A 24,362-nucleotide genomic window follows, 5' to 3' on the forward strand; every position below is an offset into this window, starting at 1 on the left:
AGGATTGCATTGTTAAATCTCACTAGAGACTGATCAAGAAATCTTAAGGACAGCATTGGTTTCTCTATTTTTTTCGTAGCTAATTATTTCTTTGAGTTTTCATAACTGTTTTAGTAATGTTCTTTTTTTGTTGTGATCTACTGTTGCTGGTAGATATGACATAACAGAGATATGAAGCATTTTGTAATGAGGATTCTGTCTGAGGAACATTAGTCATTTGAAGGTGGTTGTCTGACTGACTTTGATTCTAGTATCTTACTGCTGGAGAAGTGCCTGGAAAATTGAATCAGGGAAAAGTAGTGGTAGGCAGCAACCAGACAGCCCTTTGGTAATGAAACAGATTCTCAGTTTTCTCATATTAAATAACGTAGAACTATAGAATTTTAGAGCAGGAAGAATCAGAGAACATCTGATCCCTCCCCTTCATCTTGAAGATGAGGAAACTGAGATCCAGAAGAAAAGGAATGACTTGACCCAGCTTATTTGGCTAATTTGGGCAAGTTTACCTTTGGATTTTAGGCATCTTAATACCCATTTCACAGTTCTCTTTACTAATCATAGTATGTCCTTGTATTTTTCTCTTTGGTTAGAGAATGTAGTGTTGTATTGCCTATGTATCTTTATTTTTCTCTTCTCTTATTTTCATCATCATTTTCTCTTAGTTTCAGTTTCCATTCCCTTTAATTGATATATCATTTGTACTTATGTTAGTCCATTTCAGATAGATTTTTAAAATGTTAATCAGTAATACAGTTTCTATTTCACATTTACTGTGGTCCTAGGTTAAAAAATTTTAAGAAACATGTTAAATTTTAAGGGAATTGGCTTCTTATTTAATAACTTAATTATTTTTCTATTGTCAGCTATGGTTATAAAGCATAGAGTTCTTGAAGTTGATTTGTCTGTTTTTATAGGTGATTGTTTAGATAATGACCTGATCATTGTAACCAGTAAATGTTCTTTAAGGTTAAATAAGTGGACAGTTCTGCAAGCTGCAAGTTAATTTCCGTATAGATTTCAGTCTGAAAGATCAACTGTGCATTGAATTCCGTTAAGAATGGTATTGGAAACATTTCAACTTTTATAAAATTATGAGGCACTGGTACCTAGAATGCTTTTTGCATTGCTGGTTTCTGCATGTCCTGAAAGGTATATTATGGACATAATAAAGGTATCTAAAATTAAGAGGAGAATAAGGCCTTTCAGACTGAAATATCAGATCTTATTAATTAGGAATGTGGAGGAGAAGGGAGTATGGTTACAAAATGTTGTTTAGGGCTTGTTGCATGGAAGATCCTGTAGTAATGTTTGAAATCTGTACCCATTCATGGGTAGACTTAGTAAAGCGAACATGGGGATATATCCATCAAGTCCTAGATTCTTAAAAAGAGAAATATCTGTGAGCTAAGGTCAGTTAAGGGGAAGTACTGTTTTTCAGAGAGGACAGGATACCCTGAAGATGATAGTCTGAAAATGCAAATAGTTTTGAAACACACTGGTGGATGACAGTCATAAGACTTAAAAAAAAAGCTTGGAATATTTGGAGATTTGATTTCTTTTGAGGGAAAGAAGGAAAGTATGTTCCCCTATTACCCATTCATTTATGCTTCATTTGGACAGAAAACTTGGCTAAGTGACCTTTAACTTGATCTCTTATTTCAATTCCTACTTTAAACTCTTAGGGGCACAGTGTTTGGGACTGAAAAGAGAGTTGGATAATTTAATTCACCTCAAGTGTTTTACAGTTGAAGAGAATCCACTGACTCAAAACAAATGCAAAAAAAGTTTTTATTGGACTATAACTTGAAAAAAATTAAAATCATGAAAATATTTTGTCTTGTACAAAAAAATTAGATTATTATTACACTGTGCACTAATTTTTGGATTAAAAAGTAAGGTAATCTTTTTCTGACAAAATTGCATGCAACATGATCTTGTCTCTTTCACTTTATGTTCACTTTTGCAGGACTATCTTAAAGAGAGTTGTTGTTGCAGAAATTATTTGAGATTGATCAGTTTCCACCAGGGCTTGCCTCTCTTATTCTCTTAAAGTAAAAAATCTTTGTCTTGTAAAGCATCTATCCACTTTTCTTTCTTGTCTTTTTTTTATTTTAACAGTTGGTAACTGATCTAACTCTTGCCAGATTCCCATTTGTCAGTTAATATGTGGCCTTGTGACTGTGTTTCTTCTATTTCTTCTGATGTAGTAAAATGAAAATTAATACTTTTTTTTTTTTTTTTTTGTGGTACGCGGGCCTCTCACTGTTGTGGGCTCTCCCATTGCGGAGCACAGGCTCCGGACGTGCAGGCTCAGCGGCCATGGCTCACGGGCCCAGCCGCTCCGCGGCATGTGGGATCTTCCCAGACCAGGGCACGAACCCGTGTCCCCTGCATCGGCAGGTGGACTCTCAACCACTGCGCCAGCAGGGAAGCCCAATACCATTTATTTTTAAAGTGACATAATTAGTATTCCATTTAGTTATAACTTTTTTTGGTTTTGGTATGTCTTTTACTTTGAACATATGTCTAGTGAGATGTTTGCATATGTTTGCTTAATATTAATGATTGTGGGTAATGGGGATTTTGTTTTTTTTAGTACTTTTCTGTTACTTTTTAAAAATAATGAGCATGTGTCATTTTTATAAAAACAAATCTATTCTAAAATAAGAACAATTACTTTTAGAGATTGTAAAGAAGAATATATGAAAGGAAGCAAAATGCAAGAGTAGGAGAAATTGTTTGATTTAAGGAGAAATTCCAACAAAGAAGGATGCACTATTCTATCTTAGTTCTTTGGGGCTGCTATAACAGAATACCATAGACTAAGTGGCTTATAAACAACACAGATTTATTCCTCATGGTTCTGGAGGCTGGGAAGTCTAAGATCAGGTCACTAATAGATTCACTGTCTAGTGAGATCTCACTTCCTGGTTCATTGATGGCCATCTTCTTGCTATGTCCTTATCATTGAGGAAGGTGTGAGGAAGCTTTCTGGGATCTCTTTTCTAAAGGCATTAATGCCATTCACAAAAGCTCCACTCTCAAGACCTAATCACTTCCCAAAGGCCCCATTTGTTAATACTGGGTTGGCCAAAAAGTTCACTCAGTTTTGTCTGTAAGATGGCTCTATTAGTGCTTAGTTGCCTTTAACTTCATTTGAAAAAAATTTTGTTAGATTGTATTGTGACAGCTGTCATATCAGCATACATTTAAAAAAAAACTTATCAGAATTGGTGAATTTTTGTGTAGCCATTTTAATATCGAAGATGGAAGAAAAAAGCAACATTTTTGGCATATTATGCTTTATTATTTCAAGAAAGGTAAAAACACAACTGAAACACAAAAAAAGATTTGTGCAGTGTATGGAGAAGGTGCTGTGACTAATTGAATGTGTCAAAAGTAATTTGCAAAGTTCTGTGCTAGAGATTTCTCGCTGGACAGTTCTCCACAATTGGGTAGACTAGTTGAAGTTGATAGCCATCAAATTGAGAGATTAAGTGAGAACAATCAACATTATACCACGTGGGAGATAGCTGACATACTCGAAATATCCAAATGAAGCATTGAAAATCATTTGCACCAGCTTGGTTATGTTCATTGCTTTGATGTTTGGGTTGCACGTAAGTTAAGTGAAAAAAACCTTCTTAACAGTGTTCCTGCATGTGATTCTCTATTTAAACGTAATGAAATGTTCCATTTTTAAAACAAATTGTGACGGGCAATGAAAAGTGGATACTGTACAATAATGTGGAACGGAAGAGATGGTGGGGCAAGCAAAATGAACCACCACCAACCACACCAAAGGCCGGTCTTCATGCAAAGGAGGTGTCGTATATATGGTGGGATTGGAAGGGAGTCCTCTATTATGAGGTCCTTCTGGAAAACCAAACGTTTAATTCCAACAAGTACTGCTCCCAGTTAGACTAACTGAAAGCAGCACTCGATGAAAAGCTTCCGGAATTAGTCAACAGAAAACGCATAATCTTCCATCAGGGTGATCGCATGTTTCTTTGATGACCAGGCAAAAATTCTTACAGCTTGGCTGGGAAGATCTGATTCATCTGCCGTATTCACCAGGCATTGCACCTTAGGATTTCCATTTATTTCAGTCTTTACAAAATTCTCTTAATGGAAAAAATTTCAGTTCCCTGGAAGACTGTAAAAGGCACCTGGAAGAGTTCTTTGCTCAAAAAGATAAAATGTTTTGGGAAGATGGAATTATGTAGTTGCCTGAAAAATGGCAGAAGGTAGTGGAACAAAACAGTGAGTACATTGTTCAATAAAATTCTTGGTGAAAATGAAAAATATGTCTTTCATTTTTACTTAAAACCGAAGGAACTTTTTGGCCACTCCAGTACTGTCACGTTGGGGGTTAGAATTTCAACCTGTGAATTTGGAGGGGGACACAAACATTTAGTCTGTGGCAGTCCTATTCCTGATGATACAGTACGTTTCAAATGGATCAAAAGGTTAAAAAAAAAATGAAACCATAAAAATAAACTTTTCAGTCTTTTTTGGATAGAGGGAAAGCTTTTCTAAGCACAACAAAGAAAACCTTGAAAAATTCGAAGAAAAGGTTAAGAATACTGACTGTAGAATTTCTTTGTGGATTTTACAAAGTTTGTTTGAACTTTGATTATAGAATTTCTGTATCTTAAAAGATACAATGAGCAAATAAGAAATGTTACACTGGGAAAAAATTTTGTCACATTTATGAAAAGGAACTAATTTCTAACCCTTTAAACTCAAGAAACCTCTTACCGATCAATAAGAAGGAAAAAGCCAAATTCAATAGGGAATATTACTCAGCCATAAAAAGAGACGAAATTGAGCTATTTGTAATGAGGTGGATAGACCTAGAGTCTGTCATACAGAGTGAAGTAAGTCAGAAAGAGAGAGACAAATACCGTATGCTAACACATATATATGGAATTTAAAAAAAAAATGTCATGAAAAACCTAGGGGTGAAACAGGAATAAAGACACAGACTTACTAGAGAATGGACTTGAGACTATGGGGAGGGGGAAGGGTAAACGGTGACAAAGCGATAAAGAGGCATGGACATATATACACTACCAAACGTAAGGTAGATAGCTAGTGGGAAGCAGCCGCATAGCACAGGGAGATCAGCTCGGTGCTTTGTAACTGCCTGGAGGGGTGGGATAGGGAGGGTGGGAGGGAGGGAGACGCAAGCGGGAAGAGATATGGGAATATATGTATATATATAACTGATTCATTTTGTTGTGAAGCTGAAACTAACATACCATTGTAAAGCAATTATACTCCAATAAAGATGTTAAAAAAAAAAAAAAATAGGGAAGTGACCAAAGGACATGAACGGACAGTTTGGAGAAAAAGAGATACAAATGGGCCAATAAGCCTATGAAGAGATGTTCAATGTAACTTTAAAAAATGCAAATTAAATTGACAGAATATTTTTAACTAACTTGATTGTCAAAGATTAATTAAACGTGAGGAAGCAGAAACTCTTACTCTGTTGGTAGGAGAATACAGTGGTGCAGCAATTTTGAAAGACAGCCTGACAGTATATATTCATATCCTTTGATCCAGTATATGTCACAGATGTACTCTCAAAAATTATTAATATATATTAAAAAATATATGCCTGCTCATTGCAGTATTATTTGTAATATTAATAAAAACCAAAACAATCTAAATGATTATCAGTAAGAAACTGGATAAACATAATATCATACAGCCACTTAATGTAATATAAAATAGCAGGCATAAAAATATAGTCTCTGTATCTACTATATGTTATTAAATGATTGAAAGCAGGTTGCAGATCAGAAGATACAGTATGATTCTGTGAAAAAAGAAAGTATTAATTTAGGTAGGTTAAGAAGAATACCCACTTTCAGTAACGTACTCTCGTTTTCAGTTGTCCCTGCTATCTCTAGGTCTCCTGTATCAGATGGGGACTGTTGGAACTCCTTCTGAGTTCATCTTTACGGGAGGGAAATTATCTGACTCAGTGGTATAGGGAGGATATCTCTTTTCCCCTTCTCTTTGACCTTGTATTTAATGCTTTAAAGTAATCCATCTGCTTTAATTTAAGTAGAGTTAGGAGACAGAGTTGAAGTGTATATTCAGCCTGCACGGTTTAATCTGAAGTCCTCTAAATACTAACTTTAAAAAATTTATTGAAGTTCTTTGTAATATTCATATATAAAGGTCCACAAATTATAAATGTACAGCTTGATGAATTACTGCATTGTGAATACATCAGGCCATGGGAAAAAAATGAAATGACTGCTAACGGATTCTGTAATTAAATAGTGATGATCGTTGCACAGCTCTGCGAATATACTAAAAACCAGTGAATAGTACACCTTATAATTTGGTGAATTTTATGGTATGTCCGTTAAATCTCAATTAAAACAAAAAGTACCAGTACCCCCAAAATCTCCCTTGTACCTTTCCTATTCACTACCTAATCCCTTTTCCTCAAAGGACCATCCTGATTTCTAACACCATTGTGTTGGTGTTTTTTGCCTCTTTTAAAACTATATTAACACATTTATACAGTATGTACTCTAGCTTCTTGTGTCTAGCTTTTTTCTTACATTTGTGAATTTCTTCCATGATTTGAAGTTTTTTCATTATTACTGCTGTATAATATTCCATTGTATGATACACCACACTATATTTATCCATTCTGTTGATGGTGGATATTTTACTTGTTTCCAGTTTGGGGTTAGTGCTGCTTTTTGAATATTCTTTTACAGTTATTTCTGCCATAGTATAATGTTTAAGTTCTTAAAAATCATCATACTATGCAAAGGTGTGCAGTGAAACCCACAGGGCTTATGTCTTGAGAAAATAGGGGACTCAAAACTTAAAACTTGGTGAGTGCCACATTTAAAAAGGGTAAGAACCTAATAAAAATGGCAGCACAGTTTCACACATGATAAGTGACTAAGAAATGCATAATATTACAATAAATATGACATTTTACCTTGAAAAAAGTCTTGTTTGCTATGGGAGTGTGTGTTCGGGTTGCAACTTGTGAGTTACTGTGAAGTGCTGGCAGGGAGAATTATCTGAAAGTGGATGAAAAGTTGTAACACCAGATATGGATGAGTGTGACTCGTAACACTCAAACTAAAGCCTTGAAATATGTGCATTTTATGTATTCCTATGTGGCTCGTTTCTTCGGGGTTCAGTTTTCTGCCCTTACCTAGTGTTTCTCATAGATATGATTGAGCATAAGCAAACATGAAAATTGTGCTTTGTTCATACTGTTTCCTAATATATCAGTTGTGTTGGAACAAATTTGCATTTTCAGAACAACATTATAGCAGAACTGAGTGTGTATGTTTTTTGGGCACCTGTGTATGCATTTCTGTTGGGTATATACCCAATTATGAAAATGATACATTTAGTTTTAGAACACAATGGAAACTGTTTTGCAGAGTGATTATGCCTGTTTTTATAATTACCACCAGTATGTGCAAGTTTCATTTGTTTCGCATAATTGTCAACACTTGTTATTGTCAGTCTTTTTATTAATAATTTCAACCATTCCATTAGGTGTGTACTGGTACTTCATATTGTTGTATTTGTACTTTCCTTATCATTAACAAGATTAACAATTAACAAACACCATTTCATATATTTATTGTTCATTTTGCTATCTTTTTGAAGTGTCCAAGTTTTTAACACTTTTTTTGTTGCTTTACATCTTCTGTCTTATTGATTTGTAGGAGGTCTCTATCTGGATATGATTCTTTTGTCAGGTATATGTGTAATGTATATTTTTTCCCACTCTGAAGAATGCTTTTCTTAGTGAAATCTTTTAATGATCAAGATTTCTTAAATTTAATATAGTCCAATTTGTGTTTAATGCTTTTTGTGCCTACTGGAGTGTTTTCCAACTCCTAGGTGATAAAGATACTCTACTATATTATTTGTCAGAAGCTTTTATTTTGCTTTTCACGTTTACATCTAATTTGTGCTTCAGTTTGCAAAATTTCACATGAATCAGCATTCCAATGTGTCTCCATTCTTGCCACTCTAGTCTAAACCACCCTGATTTTTTGCCTAGATTTTTGGCCTGTCTGCATTCACACTTTACCCTTTTGAATTTATGGCCAGTTTGCTTCCAAGATTATCTTTATAAAATGCAAATTATGTTATTACCTTTCATTGGTTTTCCATTTCTCTCAGAGTGAAGTAGGAAATCCCTCATGAGACTCAGAAATCCTGAGTTATTTGGCCACTGCCTGTTTCTCCACTCATCTTTTAGAGTGCTTTCCTTCTTTGGTCACTGGATCCTCTTAGCTTGGGGTCCCCACATAATGTTCCCTCTGCGAGAAGATTCTTATTTCTTTTGCCAACTCCTGCTCATTTTTAGCATTTTATTTTAAATGTCAAATACTGAGCACCTATTGTATATCATGCATTTATCTAGTGTGCTAGAAGGTGATAAGTGATGTGAGAGGAAAAAAGGTAGAGCAGATTAAGGGGAGCAGGGATGCCAGATGGGGGGTGTGCTTTTCAGTTTTAAGTAGGGTATTTATGATGGGCCTTGTTGAAGTGATACTTGTACAAAGAATTGGAAGTTGATACAGTTATTTGGGGGATAACCACTGCAAAGACTAAGGCAAGAAGAAGGCTAGAATATATGAGAAATAGCAAGATGGCCAGTATGGCTAGAGCAGAGTGAGAAAGGGAGAGAGTAATGGGAGATGAGGTCAGAGGGTAAGACAGGGGCAGATCATGTGAAGCTTTTGCAGTTTTGGAGCAGAGGAGTGACATCATTTAACCTAACCTTTAAAAGGATCATTCAGGCTATTTTGTTGAAAATATACTGTAGTAAGGGTAGAAGCAGGAGACCTGTTAGGAATCTGTTTAAGTAGTCCAGTTAAGGATGGATATAGGCTTGAACCAAAGTGTGATAATGGAGGTGCTAAATGGCTGAATTATGAGATATTTTGAGTGTAGATCTCAAGGATTCGAGGACAGTTTGGAAATGGGTTGTAAGAGTCAGAGATCACTACAAGAGAGTCAAGGATCACTACAAGGTCACTTCCTGATAGAAGGCTTCTTTTACCTCTCATTGCCAGAGCTCCTATTATAGCACTTTCTACCTCTACTTGATAGTATTCATTACTGTCGTAATTAAATGCTCCAATGTACACTTAACTGTAAAAACTTTATCACATATCTCCTATGAGTAAGAATAGTCAGATATTCTCCTGTGTAACCTTAGAACTATTATCACACCTAAGAAAGTTAATAATTATTAAATTTTCTCTCCAATCCATACAGTCATTTCTGATCTATCTTTTAGGACTTTTAAAAGTCAGAATCCAGTTAAGATTCATGTACTGCATTTGAACATTAAGTCTCTGCTATTATCTGGATTTCCCTATTAACAGAACTTGAGGCAGAGGGCTAATGTGCTATTATGTACTTTATTTAGGGAGTTCATTCACTGCTAGGAAGCACAGGTGAGGGAAAAGTTGAATAAGCTGGAAATAAGGGAAAACTAATACAGGAATGCTTCCTGCCACTAAGTGTGACTGATTGCTGGATCCTGGGTATTGCATCCATGAGAAGCCATATATACTGCATCCAAGGAGGGAAAGGGCAAGAATTTATCTACTGGCTTCTAGTGAACAAGAATTCCCCTGCACTTCAGGTTGTGGATTTGTGGGTGCAGGGCATATGGTATTTGGTTTTGTGCTTTGCAGGAAAGCCCCAAATGAGGAGGTGAGAGGATGAGATGTGGGCAGCAGGCCAGAGGCACAAGGTGTTGCTAGGGCTGCTCAGGGTGGAAAGCAAATGTGAAGATCTGGGAGCAGGCATTGGAATGAGTCGGGAGGGCACATATCAAATCTGGTTCATTGTCTTTACTCTCTTACAATCTAGAGGAATGGCCTCCCCATCTTTTTTTTCCCCCTCTTTAAATGACTGACTTTTTGTAGAGACCATGCCAGTTGTCTTATAGAATAACACCCATTGTGTATTTGTTTAGTAGTCTGTTCATGTTGTTTAAGTCATTCCACTAAGTCTTATATTTCTGATAACAGGAAGTTAGATGTCAAGGTTGATAAGACTCATTTTTGGTAAGCAGACTTCATAGTGATATATGGCACTTCATGTTGCATCGCAGCAGGAAGCACACAATATCAAGTTGTTGTGCTTTTGATGATAAGTATGATTACTTAAAGGTGGTGACCTCCAAGTCCTCCTTGTATAGTTATGTTTTTCTCTTTGTAATTATTAAGAATCTATGAGGGTAGTACTTTAGCACCTTGTATTGAGTGAATATTTTACCTGATTCACCCATTAATGATCCTTGCCTGAATCACATTCCATTAGAGGTTTCAAAATGTTGCTTTTCCCTTCTAATTTTATCATTCTATTTGTATTTATTAGTTGGTATTCTTCTGTAAAAAGTACTTATCTCCATCAGCTAGGGATGAAACTTTGTTTCTCCTAGAAAGATAGGGTAAAGCTTATATTTTCTGTTTGCACGATGATCCCCTGCAAAAGTGACTGATAAGTTTCCCCCCTTTTTCTTGCTCTTTAAAAAAAAAATGTCACTATGGACTGAAGGATTTTATTTAGTGTTTACAATCCATTTCAGTTATTATTCTTTGGATACTCAGATTACTCCAAATTTGGGGGATCTCTTGAAGAGATCCCTCCATGTCCTCTTGACATGAGGTCATTAGTCTTTCAGCATGTCCTTGCATGCTGGCACAGTTTTCCCAAGTTCATTTTGAAGTTTCACTGCCCCAGAACTAGAATCAGCCAGGAATAATGGCTTATTGTATTAATTTTTAAAACTGATACATTATGTTCTTCCTTTCTTAAAAAATGTTCACGTGTTCCGTAGGAAAGGATTATAAGAATAATTTTATTATTTTCAAATTGCATAGTTTTAAAGGGCACCTTCACACACATTATTTTATTTTGAGATGTTATAGGACCATGGATTCTTGGTATAGTCTCCTAATATATATGAGGTAAGCCAGATTTTGGTCTTTAGTACTTAGAGCTGATACTAACTTTAGAATTCAGCAAACTGTAGTTCAGGGATGTTGTGACTGCCCAAACTTACGTTATTATCATGTAGAAAACCTGAGATTAGAACTCAAAACTTCAGGCTTCAAAGGCAGATGTTTCTGTCTTAACTTTATTTAATAACTTTCTTGGTAATTGGATTTGTTACCTAGACAAATGAAAATGCCACAATAAAGTTAATAAAATAAGAGAAAGAGCTAGTAATTTTAATAGAGATAGAAACATAACAGGCAAGTTTGTAGGAAAAAAATAGGAGATATTTAACATAAGAAAGTGAAATCCCTCTCTGCAACAGTGGCTGCTGAAAATGGTTTGGTATATATATTCCAACTGGAATGTCTGTACTTTACCTATCCTGCATGGCCCAGCTCAGAAACCTTCCATGTGAGGTCTTCACTCATCTTTTCTCCGAAATGAATCCCTTCTGAATGCCTATAGCACTTTGTACTTTTCTTATAAGACTTATATTTTACTGTTATTTTGGACCTTTTTTCAATTTCTCTCTTGTAAAAAATTTGTTATTTTGAAAAAGTGTTTATCTACAGAAAACTTACAAGAATAGTAAAATTGCCATTTTGTCACGTTTTCTTGCTCTCTGTACACATACACACACACTTTTTAATTTTATTCTTGCTGACCCATTTGAGAGCAAATTGCAGACATCATGATTTTACCCTTAAATGCTTCAGCACGTATCTCCTATGAACGAGGATATTTTCATTAAAATATTTATTTTATTTTATATGAACATTTCTAAAAACATCTAGTATACAATTATCAGACTGAGAAAATTTAAAATTGATACAATGCTATTATCTACACAGTGCTATTATCAGTCCATATTCAAATTCAGTACTTTTGGTACCATCTATCTTATAATTGTATATCCCTAATGCAGACCTCCACTTCAGTTCTTACTATGGACTTTAGAAGACAGCTGACCAAATTTTATAGCACAGCTTCATAATTTTTCACAGTTTTGAATTGCAGTTGACAGTCCTTTATATTGGTGGTCAGTTCTTTTTCCTGTTTCCTTTATCAGTGTTCTCAAGGTTTTCATCCTTCTCCCTAATGTTTATTTCTCTAACAGAATGTCTCTATCTCTCAGATAATACATCCCAGAGACACTAGTTTGAACTCCCTCTCTGTACCACCAGATTTACAGTGCTGTCTCATTTAATTCCAGTTTTTAAGTGGTGTATTACGAAGAAAATAAAATGTACAAAATTTGAAATAATGCACAACCCTTATGCAAAAACCCTGTAATTGAAAAATTTCATCAAGACCAAAACTGACAAGTCTGTGTACTAAGTGAGTTGTACATTAAATGTTTCTGCAAGTGATTTTGATGACTACTATGCTGTTATTTTACATTCACTATTATGTAATTTTTATATTTTTATGTTTATATCTCTGACAGTCTTATTGCAGTGTTTAAATGGTAGTTGCCAGTTCTAGAACTGAAGGACATACCCCTAAATCAATAACTTTGAAATGGAAGTGAAATACAATAAAATGTTATGAGAAAAGTGAAACAACTACCATATTATGCCAAGCTGTTAATCTAGGAGAAAACTTGGCAAAATGTTATAGTTACTAAGAAAATAAAAATCTCTGTTAAAGCTTAAGTATGCCACAGTGGTTATAGATTTATGTGCTGCAAGAAGGCATCCCGATTAGAAGGCATCTTAACTTACGAGTTTTGATTATAAGGCATTTTCAGTAACTCATTTAAATAATTTTGATTGTTATATATCCATATCTGCATCTGTTACTATCTTCAGTACTAGAGCATTGATGTCTTCTCATATGCTCTTAAACCCTCCCCTTTCTGTTTCTTCAGATGTGAAAAATATGGGGATCTTGAGTTGGAATAGAATGCATATATAATTTTTCCCAGTAAAGTGTATGGAAATTAAAAAAAAATACCCTCCCTCTTTGTTTGGATTACCAAAGTAATACATACTTACTGCAAAAATTCCTAACTTTTTAGAAAAATATGTTTTCAATTATGTGAAAGTCACTGTCTCAAATAAATATTAACAGCTTCTGTTGTGCTCTTGATCCTTTTATCTTTGGAATCTCATTCTCTGCACTCCTCATGTAATAGCTATAACCTCTTCCTCTCTCTTGGACCTTTGTTCCCTTCTTCCCTTTATCCTATAAATATGTTCAAAGATTCCATTAAAAGAAAACCAGACAAACAGGAAAAAGTTCTTCTCAGTAGGACCTCTATAGTATTCCTTCTCTTCCTAGCTAAGCTTCTTGAAAAAAGTAGTTTACATTTATTCTGTCCTTCCCTCTCATTCCCAATATAATGTAACCTGGCTTCTGATGCTTCTTTTCCACAGGAGTTGCTCTTTTTCAGTTATTTACTTAAAAAGAAAAAAACTCTCTGATTACAAAGATAATTCAGGCATATCTTAAAACATACATATACAGAGAAATGTACATTGTTGAAAATTAGTCTTTTTTTAAATATTCTTTCACTGAGACAACCACCATTAACCATTTGGTATGTGTTTATTCAGTTAATCCTATATGTTAATGAATATATTGTTTAGCTCATATATATATTTAAAATGAAAGCCATATATGTATCATTCTGTAATTTTCTTTCCATGTCTGTATTTAGGTCTGTTGCATTATATTGTATAATGTAGGGCGGATTGTTTAATTTCTCTTCTTTTAGTTTCATCATCTGTAAAGTGGAATTGAAAACAGAACTCACTTCCTTTGGTGCCTTTAAGTATGAAATGGGATAATTTATATAAAACTTACATCAGAGTCTGACACACATATTAAGTGCTCAGTAAATGGTAGATTTATAAAATAATCTTTTTATTTATGTTAAAATGTTGCATACTCAGTAATTTATCAATGTAGCAAAGGATAAAGAACATAAATCCCTTTTCCATGTCATTTTAGCCCTTTACCTTCCCTGATTTTTCTTCATGTCATTTGCTACAGTCTGCTTTCTGTTTTTGCAGTTTTTTTGTCTTCTTGGCAACTGTCTTGTTGGATTGTCTTCTTTTTGTGTAAGCATTATTAGAAAAAAAAGATCTTTGTTATACAGAAACCAAAGAGAATATTTTGACTCTCCATGTACCTATTACCTAGCTTAAGGTAACTTAAAATGTTACATAGTTGAAGATCCTTTATTTTCCACCCTGATTTCCTTCTCTGCCTCATCCCCCAGAATTAACCACTGTCCTGAGTTTGGTGCTTATCATTCCCATATACTTTAGGTTGTTACAATTTTCTTCATGTCTTTGGGATTTGTTGAGTTTCTTGGATCTGTGGGTTTATAATTTTCACCAAATATGGAAATTTTTTTCTCCATTATTTCAGTAATATTTTTTCTGTTCCCTCTCCTTTGTTTTAGGGACTCTAAATACATGTTTATTGGGTTGATTGAATTTGTCCCATAGCTCACTGATGTGATTCATTTTTTTTCTTTCTTTCTCTATGTGTTATATTTTGGACAGTTTCTGTTGCTGTGTTGATTCAGTTCATTAATTTTCTGAAGTATTGAATCTACTGTTAATCTCATTTAATCAGTTTTTCTTTTCAGACATTTAAATTTTTATCTCTAGAAGTTTGATTTGGTTCCTTTTTTATTTTCTGTCTCATTAACATGCTCATGCTTTTCTCTGTTTTCATGGATATATGGGATAAATTTATAACAATTTTTAAAATGTCCTTGGGTACTACTTCTATCATCTGTCATTTTGGGGTGGGTTTTTTTGTTTGTTTTTATTGAAGTATAGTTGATTTACAGTATTGTGTTTCAGGTGTACAGCATAGTGATTCAGTTTTTTTGCAGATTATATTTTATTATAGGTTATTATAAAATATTGGGTATAATGTCCTGTGCTATACAGATAAATTCTTGTTGCTTATCTATTTTATGTTTAGTAGTTTGTATCTGTTAATCCCATACCCCTAATTTGTCCCTCCCCATTGCCTCCCCCTTTGGTAACCATAAGTTTGTTTTCTATGTCTGTGGGTCTGTTTCTGTGGTTCTGGGTTTTTTTATTGATTGTTTTTTCTCTTCTCTGGGTTATATGTACCTCTTTTTTAAATACCTGGAAGTTTTTTAGTTAGATTTGGCAGACATTATGAATTTTACCTTTTCAGGTCCTAAATATTTTTCTATTGCTTTAAATATTCTTTTTTTAAAATTTTTTTATTTTTTAAAATTTATTTATTTATGGCTGTGTTGGGTCTTCGTTTCTGTGTGAGGGCTTTCTCTAGTTGTGGCAAGTGGGGGCCACTCTTCATCGCGGTGTGCGGGCCTCTCACTATTGTGGCCTCTCTTGCTGCGGAGCACAGTTTCCAGACACGCAGGCTCAGTAATTGTGGCTCATGGGCCTAGTTGCTCTGCGGCATGTGGGATCTTCCCAGACCAGGGCTCGAACCCATGTCCCCTGCATTGGTAGGCAGATTCTCAACCACTGCGCCACCAGGGAAGCCCTGCTTTAAATATTCTTGAGGTTTGTTTTGGGATGCAGTTAACTTACTTGGAAACAGCGTGATCCTTTTGAAACTTGCTTTTAAAAAGTTTTTTTTTAGTGGGACCAAGCAGCCTTCAGTATAGGGTTAATTTTGTCCCAGTACTCTTCTGGGTACTCCACCCAGAGCCTGTATATTATGAGTTTTTCCATTATTCTTGGTCCTGTGTGAGTTCTGGGAATTGTTCTACCTGCTTCTTTCTAGGGTTCTTTCCCCAGCCTCAAGTTTCCTTATATGCATGACTGATCAGAACTAATGAAGACTCTGAGCTCCATGAGCTATTAGTATATTTTGGAGATTAATCCTTTGTCAGTTGCTTCGTTTGCAAATATTTTTTCCTATTCTGAGGGAACAACCCAATCAAAAAATGGGTAGAAGACCTAAATAGACATTTCTCCAAAGAAGATACTCGATGGCCAACAAACACATGAAAAAATGCTCAACATCACTAATTATTAGAGAAATGCAAATTAAAACTACAATAAGATATCACCTCACACCAGTCAGAATGGTCATCATCACAAAATCTACAAACATTAAATGCTGGAGAGGGTGTGGTGAAAAGGAAACCCTCTTGCACTGTTGGTGGGAATGTAAATTGATACAGCCACTATGGAGAACAGTATGGAGGTTCCTTAAAAAACTAAAAATAGAACTACCATATGACCCAGCAATCCCACTACTGGGCATATACCCAGGGAAAACCATAATATAAAAAGACACATGCACCCCAATGTTCATTGCAGCACTGTTTACAGTAGCCAGGACATGGAAACAATCTAAATGTCAATCAACAGAGGAATGGATAAATAAGATGTGGTACCTATATACAATGGAATATTACTCAGCCATAAAAAGGAATGAAATTGGGTCACTTGTAGAGGCATGGATGGTCCTAGAGACTGTCATACAGAATGAAGTAAGTCAGAAAGAGAAAAACAAGTATCGTATATTAACACATATATGTGGAATCTGAAAAAAATGGTATAGACAGTCTTATTTACAAAGCAGAAATAGAGACACAGACTAGAGAACAAACGTATGGATACCAAGGGGGAAGGGGGTGGGGGTGGGATGAATTGGGAGATTGGGGTTGACATATATACACTATTGATACTATGTATAAAATAGATAACTAATGAGAACCTACTGTATAGCACAGAGAACTCTACTCAGTGCTCTGTGGTGACCTAAGTGGGAAGGGAATCCAAAAAAGAGAGGATATATGTATATGTATAGCTGATTCCCTTTGCTGGACAGTAGAAACTAACACAACATTGTAAAGCAACTATACTGCAATAAAAATTTAAAAAAAAAGAAATAATGAAGACTGAAGAGGAATTCTGCAGATCTGTGGAGCTCTCACTATGCACCTCTCCTCTCTGGTACTCTTACCTGTGAATTTTACACACCTTGGCCTTCCTGAATTCTCAACTCTGTCTCCTTATCTTAGATTGCTGGACTTTGTTTAGTTTCCCCCTCCCTCTGCTGCAGCGTGGAAAGTTTTTCCAGGCAGTTTCCTGGGCATTTATGGGACTTTGTCCAACATCTGAAAATCATTGTTTCTTATTTGTCCTATTTTTTTAGTTGTTTTAAAGTGGGAGAGTTAGTCTGTTCCCTATTATTCTATCATGGTTGGAAACAATTGCCTGTATATAGAAAGCCATAGGTATTCTAAAATACTGTTAAATATCTTATGTGCCTGAATATTAGGTGAGATGTCGCCATCCCAAAAGGCTTATATTTGAGACCTCTAAACTTGCTTATATTACAGAGTAATTTATAAGTTATTTTGCACAGCAAATGACTATTTGAGAAGAATACATTGACTTGTTATGTCCTTAATCAGTGCCAGGTTGGATGTTTATAAAAGATGCAATGAGTGTAGAATTTAAGGCAGATTAAATAATCATTCCTGAGTATGGCCTTAAAAACCATAGGCATTGGATTAAAAAGTATACTAAAGAGTAACATAGTAAGTGATTATGTTGTAGAGATTATAATATATACTGAGAAAACCAATGGGAAAAATTGTCTGTTATGTGAATAGGTACTAGCAGTGATTTGGGATAAAGTGTCAGGTGATATTTTATTTTATTTTATTTATTTTTGGGGTGTGTGTGAAAATATTTTTATTTATTTTTTATACAGCAGGTTCTTATTAGTTATCTGTTTTATCCATATTAGTGTATATATGTCAATCCCAATCTCCCAATTCATCCTACCCCTCTTTTCCCCCTTTGGTGTCCATATGTTTGTTCTCTACGTCTGTGTCTCTATTTCTGCCTTGCAAACCGGTTCATCTGTACCATTTTTCTAGATTCCACATATATGCGTTAATATACGATATTTGTTTTTCTCTTTCTGACTTACTTCACTCTGTATGACAGTCTCTAGATCCATCCACATCTCTACAAATGACCTAGTTCCATTCCTTTTTATGGCTGAGTAATATTCCATTGTATATATGTACCACATCTTCTTTATCCATTCACCTGTCAATGGGCATTTAGGTTGCTTCCATGACCTGGCTATTGTAAATAGTGCTGCAATGAACATGGGGGTGCATATGTCTTTTTAAATTATGGTTTTCCCTGGGTATATGCCCAGTAGTGTGATTGCTGGGTCATATGATAATTCTATTTTTATTTTTTTAAGGAACTTCCATACTGTTCTCCATAGTGGTTGTATCAATTTACATTCCCACCAGCAGTGCAGGAGGGTTCCCTGTTCTCCTTCTCCAGCATTTGTTGTTTGTAGATTTTGTGATGATGGTCATTCTGACTGGTGTGAGGTGATACCTCATTGTAGTTTTGATTTGCATTTCTCTAATAATTAGTGATGTTGAGCAGCTTTTCATTGTACTTCTTGGCCATCTTTGGAGATGTCTTCTTTGGAGAAATGTCTGTTAAGGTCTTCTGCCCATTTTTTGGTTGGGTTATTTGTTTTTTTAATACTGAACTGCATGAGCTGTTTATATATTTTGGAGATTAATCCTTTGTCCGTTGAGTCACTTGCAAATATTTTCTCCCATTCTGAGGGTTGTCTTTTCCTCTTGTTTATGGTTTCCTTTGCTGTGCAAAAGCTTTTAAGTTTCATTATGTACCATTTGTTTATTTTTGTTTTTATTTCCATTACTCTAGGAGGTGAGTCAGAAAAGATCTTGCTGTGATTTATGTCAAAGAGTGTTCTTTTTATGTTCTCCTCTAAGAGTTTTATAGTGTCCCGTCTTACATTTAGGTCTTTAATCCATTTTGAGTTTATTTTTGTGTATGGTGTTAGGGAGTGTTCTAATTTCATTCTTTTATGTGTAGCTGTCCAGTTTTCCCAGCACCACTTATTGAAGACCCTGTCTTTTTTCCATTGTATATCCTTGCCTCCTTTGTCATAGATTAGTTGACCATAGGTGTGTGGGTTTATCTCTGGGCCTTCTGTCCTGTTCCATTGACCTATATTTCTGTTTTTGTGCCAATACCATATTGTCTTGATTACTGTAGCTTTGTAGTATAGTCTAAAGTCATGGAGTCTGATTCCTCCAGCTCTGTTTTTTCCCCTCAAGATTGCTTTGGCTAGTCGGGGTCTTTTGTGTCTCCATACAAATTTTAAGATTTCTTGTTCTAGTTCTGTAAAAAATGCCATTGGTAATTTGATAGGGATTGCATTGAATCTGTAGATTGCTTTGGGTAGTGTAGTTCATTCATTTTCACAATATTGATTCTTCCAATCCAAGAACATGGTATATCTCTCCATCTGTTTGTGTCATCTTTTATTTCTTTCATCAGCGTCTTGTAGTTTTCTGAGTACAGAAACTTTGAGTACAAAAACCTACCTTTCTTTCCTTAGGTAGGTTTATTCCTAGGTATTTTTTTCTTTTTTTTGCAATGGTGAATTGGATTGTTTCCTTAATTTCTCTTTCTGATCTTTCGTTTTTAGTGTATAGGAATGCAAGAGATTTCTGTGCATTAATTTCATATCCTGCAACTTCACCAGATTCATTGATTAGCTATAGTAGTTTTCTGGTGGCATCTTTAGGATTATCTATGTATAGTGTCATGTTATTTGCAAACAATGACAGTTATTTCTTCTTTTCCAATTTGTATTCCTTTTATTTCTTTTTCTTCTCTGATTGTTGTGGCTAGGACTTCCAAAACTATGTTGAATAATATTGGCAAGAGTGGACATCCTGGTCTTTTTCCTGATCTTAGAAGAAATGCTTTCAGTTTTTCACCTTTGGAAATGATATTTCCTGTGGGTTTGTCATATATGGTCTTTATTATGTTGAGGTAGGTTCCCTCTGTGCCTATTAGAGTATTTATCATAAATGGGTGTTAAACTTTGTCAAAAGCTATTTTTCTGCATATATTGAGATGATCATATGGTTTTTATTCTTAAATTTGTTAATATGGTGTATCACATTGATTGATTTGCGTATATTGAAGAATCCTTGCATCCCTGGGATAAATCTCACTTGATCATGGTGAATGATCCTTTTAATGTGTTGTTGGATTCTGTTTTCTAGTATTTTGATGAAAGCCTAAGAGACCTCTGGGACAACATTAAATGTACCAACATTCGCATTATAGGGGTCCCAGAAGGAGAAGAGAGAGAGAAAGGACTCAGGTGATATTTTAATAGATGGATTAAAAAAAGTACAGCATCTAAACAACTTAGATGGAAATGAAAATGATGTTTGAGATACGAGTTAATTCAAAAAGTGGCTGTAGTTATAATGACGACCCTAACGTTTAAGGTGAATGTGAAGTTTGACTATAATTGTTTTCTGAATGTGAGTAGAATAAAGTAATATTTTAGATATATTATTTTAATAATATGTTGTTAAATATATGTTGAGTCTGCTTAAAGTAGATATTTGATTATTTCATCTGTATTCACCTAAGAATATGACTACTTAAAAGTTAAACAGTTTCAACTCTGTTAATGGGCTGCAACACTATTTCTGACTCTTGCTATAGTGATTTTCAATCTCCAGTGTTATGAGGTCTGCCAAACTTAGGAATGCCTTCTCTCTCTAGGGTAGACTATTTTAGATAATAAAAATTACACATAAACACAGAACACTAAGGGAGAAACCAACTATAGGAGTGAGGTATAAGAAGAAAATGGGAACAGTTCACTTGTTTGAATTTGAGGCAGTTTATAATACCTGTAGACTATGAGGAAACCTTGTGGACAGAAATTGCAGGTAATGCTCTTCCTTATTACACATTTTTACAGGGGAGCATGGCTGCAAGGTTATGAGACTGAAAGCCAGTTGTAGCCCTATGCCTTGTCCTGTCAGCCTGTCTAGCTCTATTTTCAGTGATTTTTGAGGAAAAGACATGAATTCACAAAGTTAGGCTACTTCTGGGTTAAAAATGAAGTCTTCTTGAAGAGTTTGAAATGGTACATAGTTACAGTTATCTTTTTGTGGTGGTGTTCTTTTTTTTTAAGGGATTAAGTGAAATAGATTTAATAGGGCACTAAAGTTAAAATCTGACTTAATTGGTAAAATGTTATTATTACCATTTTTTAATAAAGGGAGAAAAGGTAAGTTTTAGAGATAATATTTTAAATTATTGCATTTTGTTCTTCTCTCTCCCCTTCTCAAAAATACCACATGGAATATTCCATTCATTACTGTCTGAGAAAGTCATTACTTTGCAAGCTGCAGTTGCTGAAATGGTTTAGTGGAAGAACTGTTTGCTTGCATTTTTTTTTTTTTTTAGTGATTTTTTTTTCTTTTGGTAGTTATTTTTTGAATATCCAAACTGTAGCAAACAAGGAGGAGTTTTAAATTTATATCGGGGAAACCTCTTTGTGGAACATTTCATTAGATGCCTCCCTGTCAACCTCATATCTTTAAAAGAGGGATTAATGAGACAGCATCTGAAGCAGCAGTGAACTCTTGCGGAATAAACCCTGACCTCTTCCACAGTGTTTTGTGGGATAATTTCAAGTTCTTCAGATACAGATTACATAAAGAAGATTGTAGGGCACGTGACACATTCTGGTTTCCTGTATTTCAGGTAGTAGAAAAATTGCTACCTCTAAGAATGGATCCTGGAGAGATCTTGTCACAGTTATAACTTTTCATCAGTGGTTTTATCTCACAACTTTATTTTTACTTTTTGTTCATATAGGCAACTTAAAATAGTTTGCAGTAAACTGCTTTATGTATTAAATATTGTAATGGTAGAGTAATGGATTGCCTGTGCATTGTAACCACAAAGGTAAGATATAGTATGCTTTCTACCTTTGTTAGTGACAGTGTGAGAGACCTTTTTGTTTATAATATATTTAAAAAATAAAGTGTAACCATTGTTATATATTTGAAAATAGATATTTGAATCCATTTGATGCTTAGTTTATATCCTTTAGGAAAGGTAATATTCTGAAATGTGTTTCAGATAGCTAAAAATATTGAGTATATTGAACGGATATTTTTTTTCCCTGAGATTTACAGGAAGCATTTCTCCCAACAGCAAAGGTTTATAGGACCCTGATTATATTTAAATCTTCTAAATATATTCTCAAAGTTCTCCCCCTCTACTTTATTTTCTGTCCCCATATGTCATGCTGGTTGAAAGTATAACTCATTTTGAGAACATTTTCTGGACTCTCCCATTTATTTATTGCAAATATAGTTAATTTTTGTTTTAAGAAGAATAGTCAAGTTCTGATTGTGTTGCCTTTGGAAAGATGTTGATTGGATTTGAAATGGTTAAACTTGTGCAAGAACTCCTTAAAGTTATTTGTTTTAAAGTCTGTTATGCTCATCTTCAAAGTGCAACATGCTTCACTTAAGCTCTGAGTTTGGTTTCTTTTATTCCTGAGCACCAGTTTGTGGACATTGTGTGATTGTGTAAGATTCAAGATGCTTACATTTAAAATTTATATATTGGTTTGTAAAATATGGAATAATTTATTTTGGGGGTTTTATTTCTATAAACTTATGACACAGTGTTAGACAAAATTGTTGAGATTTTTAAATTATGTTCAGTAATAAAAGAATCAGTAAATTTGTGAATTCTGAAAGTAGTCTATTTTTATGTAGTGAATTATTTTTCACAAAAGGAAAAGCAAGAAAATTGATCTAAATTAGTTTTGTTTGCTTTTTGTTTAAAATTATAATTCAGACAGTAAGAGTTTTCATCAGATACTAACATACCCATTATCTGGTCCCATTCTATTTATCAGGGATGTCTCCCATGTACCTCTGTGTAAAACTGTCTTATCAAAATATTCTTACAGAATGTTTAAAGGGCAGTAAGCCTGGGACACAGGTTTAGTCTAGTTAGTTTGGTTTGGGTTTTTTTTTTCCCTTCTCTAAGTTCTTTTCATGGTTGTCGGTGGTTGGTTCTCTCTGTGATTTACCTTTTATCACTTCATTCACTTTAATTTTTATTTCTAATATTATAGCAAGGTTATTTGAAATGATCTATCTTCTCTCTCCCCTGTCCTTTTTGATACATTAAAATATTTTGTATTTGATCCTTTTTAAGCAAAAGAGAGCTACCATTGTTAAAAAAATTTGTATGGAATCAATAGCTAAAGTTTTAATAAGTTTTTATTATGTAACTGTTAAAGCAAAAATAGAAAAGATGTAGGTTGGAAATTAAGAAGCCTAAAATATTATTTGTAGCTACTTTTGAAAGAGCTAAATTAAAATGATTTCTTTTATTAGAAATAAACCCTTTGAACGTATTTAACCAATAGCTATAGCAGGAAGAGCAAAAATCTTAATTTTCTTTTCGACTGAAGTGCTGCAGTGTTTTCTCCCCCTTGAGTCTTTTCTCGCTTTTCTGATCTTTAGAGAGCTTTATGGTTTTTTATATATTTTTAAAGTCTGACAATATAGTTGATGTAATTCTATCATGTTAATACTAAAACACCTTTCCAAGTGAATTTTTTTTCATCATCCGCCTCCCCTCTCTCCCACTTGTGTAGGCATGGTGAGCTAGGTAGGCATGTTGCATCACTGCTACCATGGATACCCTTAAGAACAGGCATGTGGGTTGAGTTAAAGCAATGATGATTAGTTTTCTGGGCTCCCCCCCCCCATAACTATATGTTCTTCACAATGAAGACTGTTACTTTAAAATGTTTGCAAATGACTGGGTTGTGAGATGTGATGACTAAATCATCATTGTTGCTGAACAGCCAAATTTTGGCCTCCATTTACAGTAGTATTATTGCAGTCATAAATAGCTCTAGTTCCTTTTCTGATTAATACATTTTAAACACATGTAATGTTTGTTTTGCCTCTTAGTAGGAAATGAAAATGTATTTCCTCTTCAGTCTGAATTTTTAAAAATACTTGTTCTGAATTTACGTATTTTGCAGGGGAAAAGATCCTAGTGAGCATTTCTCTTGTGCAGTATTTCTTTATTGTTAGTATACATACATAGATCTTTATGTAATTTAATCAGCTTGGATACAATATTTTATTTTGTGCTTTTCCACATAATGTCTAAGAGATATTTGTTTTTGTGTTTGTAAATCCTTCTGTTCTTAATTAGCTCCTTTGTAAATGTATGTCAGTTGAGGTGGAATTAATATTGTTAGAGGGCCAGGAAGAGATGTGTAGTTTTGTCAGACTCATTATCACTATGGGAAAATTAACTCCAAGTATACGAAGTCCAACAAGAGTGATTTGGGAGTATTGTATACGGTGTGTTTTCTTTTTTTAGTGGTAAGCGCTGTGCAGCTTCAGCTAAAGGCATTCATATTCTTTAGTATAGAGGTTTCCCATCTGTCTGTTAACTTCTGAGAAAAGGGAGTTGCATAAC

General features: G+C 34.5%; 1 protein-coding gene across 20 annotated transcripts in view; it reads left to right on the forward strand.

Moving 5' to 3' along the window:
- DLG1 (discs large MAGUK scaffold protein 1) overlaps positions 1 to 24,362 on the forward strand; it is a 285,790-nt gene that overhangs the window by 19,794 nt on the left and 241,634 nt on the right. The window contains exon 1 of one of the 20 annotated variants that reach the window (XM_067738509.1): positions 21,619 to 21,803. The exons of the other annotated variants lie outside the window; for them this stretch is intronic. Coding sequence (XP_067594610.1) covers positions 21,774 to 21,803 — 30 coding nt within the window. The 5' untranslated portion in view covers positions 21,619 to 21,773. Of the gene's footprint in view, positions 1 to 21,618; positions 21,804 to 24,362 lie in introns of those variants that run through there. 20 annotated transcript variants of the gene reach the window in all.

Source organism: Pseudorca crassidens, chromosome 5 (assembly GCF_039906515.1).
Source record: "Pseudorca crassidens isolate mPseCra1 chromosome 5, mPseCra1.hap1, whole genome shotgun sequence".
Classification (NCBI taxonomy): Eukaryota; Metazoa; Chordata; class Mammalia; order Artiodactyla; family Delphinidae; genus Pseudorca; species Pseudorca crassidens.